Source organism: Thunnus maccoyii, chromosome 8, assembly GCF_910596095.1.
Source record: "Thunnus maccoyii chromosome 8, fThuMac1.1, whole genome shotgun sequence".
NCBI lineage: Eukaryota > Metazoa > Chordata > Actinopteri > Scombriformes > Scombridae > Thunnus > Thunnus maccoyii.
In genome coordinates, this window is record NC_056540.1 from 25,066,587 (window position 1) to 25,074,033 (window position 7,447).

General features: G+C 37.9%; 1 protein-coding gene across 5 annotated transcripts in view; it reads left to right on the forward strand.

The window, feature by feature from the left end:
• The window catches only part of maea (macrophage erythroblast attacher, E3 ubiquitin ligase), a 102,790-nt gene extending 98,467 nt beyond the window's left edge, over positions 1-4,323 (forward strand). For all 5 annotated transcript variants that reach the window (XM_042418281.1, XM_042418280.1, XM_042418282.1 and 2 more), the window contains 4 exons: positions 104-212; positions 2,105-2,238; positions 2,579-2,774; positions 2,909-4,323. In XM_042418281.1, the coding sequence (XP_042274215.1) occupies positions 104-212; positions 2,105-2,238; positions 2,579-2,774; positions 2,909-3,004 (535 nt within the window). In that variant the 3' untranslated portion in view covers positions 3,005-4,323. The remainder of the gene's footprint in view (positions 1-103; positions 213-2,104; positions 2,239-2,578; positions 2,775-2,908) is intronic.
• Positions 4,324-7,447: the final 3,124 nt, after the last annotated feature.

Sequence of the window (7,447 nt, forward strand, 5' to 3'; positions counted from 1 at the left end):
CTCATTTTAACAATTATTGGAGCCAATAAAACATTAAATCAGTTCCAGATTGCAGCATATAACCCACTGATCTTGTGGTTGTCTGTCTCTGTGTCTATGTCAGACATGCAAGGAAACACTTCAGCCAAGCAGAGGGTGGGCAGTTGGATGAGGTTCGACAGGTGATGGGCATGCTGGCCTTCCCATCAGATACACACATCTCCCCATACAAGGTAACGTTTATGTTCTTGACCAGTGTAAATATGTACATGTATATAGTCTTTTGTTGTTGTTGTTGGTCAGACCACTTTCACGCACATACAATCATGCAACATTGTGGTATACTCTGCCATTTTGACGGTAATTCTCACAATACGTCATACATGGAATTGACAAAACAACTGACTGAGCTGAGAGAGACTACTCTTATTCCTTCTGTGCTCAACATGATGAACAACATGGTATTGCAGACTGTGGACAAATGAAAGAGACAGATAACTGTTCAATGTGATCAACTTGTTTTTCTTAATTAAGAATACATCACTGTAATTATTTAAGTGTGGAATTTTATAGAGATCTAGCAGAGAATGTGTTATAGCTACAAACAGCCACTAGAGGGCCTCCGCTGTCTGTATTTAAAAAAAAAACAACTCTCTTTCCTCATGTGATACTTCAGATTTGTCCTTAGATGACTTGTTTCAGTAGCTGTTGTTATTGTTAATTATTAGTTCCTATCAGAAGTCCCCTGAGGAAGAGTTGCAGCAATGCTTAATCTCAAAAAAGCATTTGGCTATTGAAGCAAGTAACCAAGATGGGCCAAGCCAAAGTAGTGTCTCAACATGTTTTCCAGCTTTTTGTGCCAGCGTGACAGAAGCAGAACTGAGAATTTCTGTGATCTGCCAACATGTTTGTAAGACTGCACATTTATAGCTAAAATGATTTCACTATTGAAATCATGATCATTTATGTATTTGTCTTTTGGAGAAAAAAAACTGCCCTCACTTTTCTTTTACATGAGATCAGTGTGAAAGTGTAAATGATGTGACCACAAACCCCTACAGCCAAACAAAAAGGATTTAACTTTAACATTTAGAAAATGTTTTAGGCTATATTTGTAAAATGCCTTTGAAGTGAAAACACACTCAGCTGAGGAAGCAGAGAGACATTAATCACAATTTGCTATAAACGAGCGCCTGTGATTGGGTAGTAGGTGTGATGTGAATAGGCAGATGCAGTAGAGCAGGTATTTTAAACACAAAGCCTTTGTACCACATTTAATTAATTGTGGAAATGATTATAAGTTGAGTAATCGTGCAGCTTGTGATCGGTATAAATGTGTGACCACTGATGACAGTGGAGCAGATTGTATTCCACATGTCGGGGCTCACTTGTTTGCCAAGTAATATGATTCTCCTTGTATGCAATTAACTACTTTTGCTTTTGTACGTTATGCACTGAAGGGTTGACTAGACGGTTTTGTTCTAGAATTATTCAGGTTAGACTGGTCTCACTGGTTGTTAACACAAGTTTCCTGGAACTTGAGTTTAACAAAATCATATTAAAAACAAGTTGCCCAACTCTTCTCCAGTATACCATGTTTATTAGCAAAACACTGTTGTCTACATGTCTTTATCATGATGTTGTACGAGGTTATATCAACTTTCTGGAGGTCTCTGAAATAATACACTAATAAAGGTGTTGCCAGTTTCCAGAAGAACGTTCAAACAACCTTTAATGAACAACATATGATACGCTGCCTGTGTTTGAGTGTCAAAATTTGCTCCCAGGATTAGAACATACTGGCTACGGTACAATTATTACTATATATGGGACGACATCTGATGTGTGCTACACAGTCAAATGATTCAGCGCTATGTGACGGGGCTGGTACGTGTTGCAATTTACACCACCTCGATGAAGGCAATGTAGTCAAACATGTTGGGTAATAATCTGTGAAGGAATGAAAATAATACTGCATGTTGGAGAAGAGTCATGTGACGCACTGCTCTGTATTTACTGTAGGTGGATCCTTAGAAAACAGAAGTGACTACACCTGGTGTCTGTCTCAAGATGGCTGTAAGTGTAAAACTGTCTCCTCTGTCTCTTGTTTTCTCTGTTCCATCAGGATCTTTTGGATCCAGCTCGCTGGAAGATGCTGATCCAGCAGTTCCGATATGACAACTACAGACTGCACCAACTGGGAAACAACTCTGTCTTCACTATCACCTTACAGGCTGGTCTGTCTGCCATCAAGACACCGTATCCTACCAAACTCTGTTGCCAATAATAAATTGCTTCTGTCTTGATGCTTTTAACTCCTCAGTTAAACTTTTGACAAACAAAGTATGCAAACATGATGTTTTTTTTTCATTTATTTACAAGGTAAATGAAGCAAAAATGATTAAAACAAACAGTATGTGGGATTTTATCATACATAACTATAACTTCTCTGCTCTTTACTGTCTAATAAAAGTGAAAATGCTGCCTAATAAACTTGAAAACCAATTCTTTTGAATTATGACCCATAATAACATCGCATAATGACATTTTACTTCACTGAAAGACAAATTTTTGTCCTTAACCTCCATGCCATTTCCAGTCAGTGCTACAAGGAGGATGGTACCTCTAAGAACCCAGACTGCCCAGTGTGCAGTAAATCCCTAAACAAGTTGGCCCAGCCGCTACCCATGGCCCACTGCGCCAACTCCAGACTAGTCTGTAAGATCTCTGGGGAGGTCATGAATGAAAACAATCCACCAATGATGCTGCCTAATGGATATGTGTACGGCTACAATGTGAGTACACCACAATAAAAAAAAAAACTTTAAGCAAAGATAACAGTGATTTGTGAGCTAAAGCTATTTCTGTTATGTTAAAAATGGAAGCCAGAAACGCTCATGTCCAACCCTGTTTTTTATATCTCTTCCAGTCCCTTCTGTCTATTCGCCAAGATGACAAAGTGGTATGCCCCAGAACCAAAGAAGTCTTCAACTTCTCTCAGGCTGAGAAGGTCTACATCATGTGATCGCTCAGATGATCTGAGGGTTAACATGATCGAATATGGCCCGTCGTCCATCAGCGCTGACCTGGCCTGTTCAAGGGAGCCACCTGTGGAGCTGTGATCCAGTGCCCTTCCTCCCCGCACAAACACACCTCACATGCCCTACAACCCCCCCTCCCCCCATTCCAATACATAATCAGCTCTAGTTCGCCAGTTCCCTTACTCCACCCATTTTTATCACACAGAAACTGGGCTCTTCTCTTTTCAGACTCTGTTTTAGATGTGGCTAGAAAACAAGAAGTTGTTTGATCTGATCCATTCAAGCACATGGACTATCGACATTGTCATTATCTTACAGGCCTTCACTCTGAAGATTATAGACTAGAAAAAAAAGGACTGATGGGGTGAAAAACTTCTAGGTAGATGTTTGATTTTACTACAACAAATAAAAAACTTGTTGAGGTTACTTTGACTTTTTCCTTTCACTAGTGGTGTTCCTTTGTTACTAAAATAATGTGGCAGGACTGTGTTAACTCAGTATCGCTCTATTAACCACATTAACACATGAGATTTGGGCCTTTTTGAAAACAGAACATGGCTTCCAGGTCATGTGGTAGCATCTCATTATGTGATGCATGCTGTTGACATTCTTTGTCTTCTAGCTGTGTGTTTTGGTGGGTTGTTGGGGTGGGGGTAAATGTTAAAGGTCTCCTTTAAACTGCCTACCATTTTGCATTTCTTCCCCCCCTTGACTGTGAAGCTGGAGCCTGATTTGGACTGCAATAGGCTCCTTTTGGGATGTAAATATTAGATAGGAATTGTTCAACCTCATGTATACATTCGGGTGTTTTGGGGGACAAGTAATGACAATGAAGATGAACGTTATAAGAAGACTGCTGTGTGAACTGAACAAGTCTTTTCTTGGGTGTTGTAAACCTGATACAACCCGCGGATACCTGGTTGTTCAGTATAGCTTCTCATTTCCGAAGAAGTTTTTAGTTTTCCTCATGAACTTGGTAATATTAATTACAATGTACTAACCACCATAGCGAGATTTACGCAATATCCAAATATGACAACCATCTCTGATGATGCTTTTTCTCAATGAACAAATTGTCTTCCTTGGTTGTGTGTGAAGTTGGCATTTTCGGTTCCCTTCAATCAATTTCTCTCCTTTTGTTCAGCTAAAAGAATTAGCTCATTTCAGTCAACTTTGGATATTTATTCTGTTTAAAAAGGAAACTCTGGGTGATTTTAGTTCATTCAACATTGCCCAAATATTTTTAATTTCATAACTATTTTTCCAACGATGAACGGTACAATAAAGAGAAGGATTGTGCAGATCTTTTCAGTCTGAAGATTCTGCTTATTTTAAGTTTGCCTGCAGCACCAACACTACAAGGTTTATGTAGCATAAAAGTACACTAACTGCTTCAACATTTCATGTAGTTTCACATACGACAGCCTGTATTTGCATAATGCATTGAGATGCAGGGTTAAACCCTTGGCTACGTTGGCGGTAGAACATCTTGCATTTTCTTGCAAACTCAAAGGGAAAAACTTAGTCACCTGAAAACTTGACTCACTCTCATGTTCATGTAGATAAACGGAGGAGAAAGTTTGACTTCAATGTCAACTAAGGCACAAATAACTCTCAAATTGTACAAATACAACCCTAAACAACCGTACAAGGCAATCCAGAAATGCAGTTTTATGTTCAACACGATCAGTCTTGTGGTCAATCATTTCTTCCATCTGTTGTTTATTGACAAACCACAAGTTGCCTCATTTGTGTCCATTCATAAGTTTGGAAGTGTACCTGTAAAGACACAGACTGTCCTGTGTGTTTGTGTTGATAGAATAGATGAAGGGATTGTTTCATGAGCAATATGCCTCATAAAGATTTAGTGAACTTTGATTTCAGTGTTTCTTTATTTGCTATGTCTGCTTTTGCTCTGTGGGCTCTAAATCGTCATCGTTACCATAGGCGGGGAGAGGTCGTTGATTACTGTGTTGACATGGAAATTAAACCAAGTGTTGTGTCTTTCACCTGAAACTACATCTCCATGTTCTGAAGAGGTCAGTACTCTATGTGGTCGGTTTTTGGTCTAGTAGTGAAAAGCATCCATACAGATGGTAATATAGGATTAATGTAAATTTCATGGCAAAAAACAAGCAACCTAAAAGACCTTAAGTAATGAAGCAAATTCAATTAGACAGTATGATTCATTTTGTGGTCTTTTATTTCTCTAAAAGACAAAAACTAAAACTAACCTTTGTTGCATTACGATTTAAAACCATTTTGCTCCATAGACCACCTAGAACAAGGCAACAACAAGGCTTTTAGATGTGTGAACAAGAATATACCTCATTTAAAACAAAGTTACCACTTGGGAAAGTTCAATTATCAGTGTTCTTTGTCAAGACTGTTTCCAGGGTTTTAGAAATAGATCAAAAATCCATTGTCGCCTTAGTGCAACCCCACCCGCCTTTGAGTTTTGACAATCTGCAAAAAAAAAACAAAAAAACCTGTAAAAGTTTCCCTTTCCACATAATCTATAGTGAACTACTAAAATACATTGTGGGGAAATTGTATCTCCTTGATTAATTTGTAATTGCTGACGCCTTTCACACTATGACAAATCCTGCTATTTTAAAGGATAGGTTCACAATTCTTAAGTCTGTCTTAAAACAATAGTCAAGTGCCCAAACTAACAATGAAATAGGTTGTTTTTCTTGCTATAATGGTCCCTCTGTCATACTGACCATTAGAAAATCCCTTCATAATGCACTTACAATGTAAGTGATGGGGGCGAAATCCACAGTCCTCCTCCTGTGCAAAAAATGTATTAAAAAGTTTATCTGAAGCTAATATGAAGCTTCAGCCATTCAAATTAGTCAAGTCTTCACGTAAATATCTTTTCTACTATACCTCCACTGCAGCTCAACAGGGAAACACTGTCTGAGTAAACACAAAGAGGGAATTTGATGCTAAAAAAAAATGTGGCATATATCCACTTGATATGACTAACTCAGGTTGCTAAATCCTCATAAAAGCTTCAGATAAAACTTTAAATGCATTTCCTCACAAAATGACTGTGGATTTTAGCCCCCATCATTTACATTAAAAGCACATTTGAAGGGGATCTTTTAATAGCCAGCATGAACAGGTGGAAGGATTATAGCGAGGAAAACCTCTTTCAGTGTTCATTTGGGCACCTAACTGTTGTTTTAAGGTAGACTTGAAATATTGTGAACCTATCCTTTAATGTGTTTATGGCCTGACTGTCAAGTTCAAGGAGTTCGACATAGCTCAACTAGTTTAAAAAAAAAAAAAAAACCTCAACATGACCTCAGTCTTTGATGTAGATCCAACCTCACTCTTTGCTTTCACTCTCGCTCTTTGTTCTGTTGCTTTTATGCTCAATGTGACTGCATTTCATAACCTTTTTAATTCTTTTTTTTTTTACACAATTCACTAGATCCTATGTGGGTCATAACCGCACATGGTGCCACATGTCATACATTTTTATTAGAAAATGTTATTAAAACTAGCAGAGAAAACCCAGGTGCCCATTGTGAGTAGCATAAGAGCATTTTAATAATGCGTCCTTATGACTTGTGAGCTTCATATCTGGACAAATCTGAAGAATAAAGTAGTATTTTTTCAAGGAAGGCCTCTGAGCTTGCCATTACGTAACGAAAATGAGCTTTTAGTGTTTAGTCATGTAAATTTTTATTACGTATTTTAAAAGTATTTTATGGTTTTATGAGTTTGTTTAACATGTTTTAGGCAGCCTTATTAGTGAAAGAAAAGGAAGAGTAGTTATTTCTTCTTTATTGAAATAAAAAATCAGTTACAATTATACAAAGTGAGCAGAATATCAAAATATTCATTTTAAAGATGGCAGAAGAAAAGTAAAAAAACAAACCCTGAGCTAGGGGGAGTTACAGTTCACATAAAGATTATAACAAAAAACATTCATGTTTTTTTACAGCCTTTGGATTAGAAGAAAATCGAATTGAATCAATGTCCTGTTTGACCTCTTTTGTAAAAACGAAGTTAGGTTTTTACTTGCAAATTTGCTTTTATGAATATAAAATTTATCCAATAAAACTAAAAGACTTGCAATATATTTCTGATAAATCAATTTAGAGTTATCTTTCAGTATTCCAAACAGTACATTTTTCTAAAATAATATAAACTGTTCATCAATATGGCTGCGGGGGACCGGAAACGTTTTTTTCCCCAGCCGCATTCTGTGGAGACCCGCCCCTACTCCGCCACTGATTGGCTCTGATTTTGATATTCTTACTCTAACCAAATCATCTCACTCCTCATGCCTGAACCTAACCAGAAGGCAACAGCACTAGCCAATCAGAGGCAGAGTAGGGCGGGCATACGCGGAACGCGGGTTGGTGGGAGGCGGACCGGAAGAGGTGTTATCGATTTTCAAGCTAGTGTGT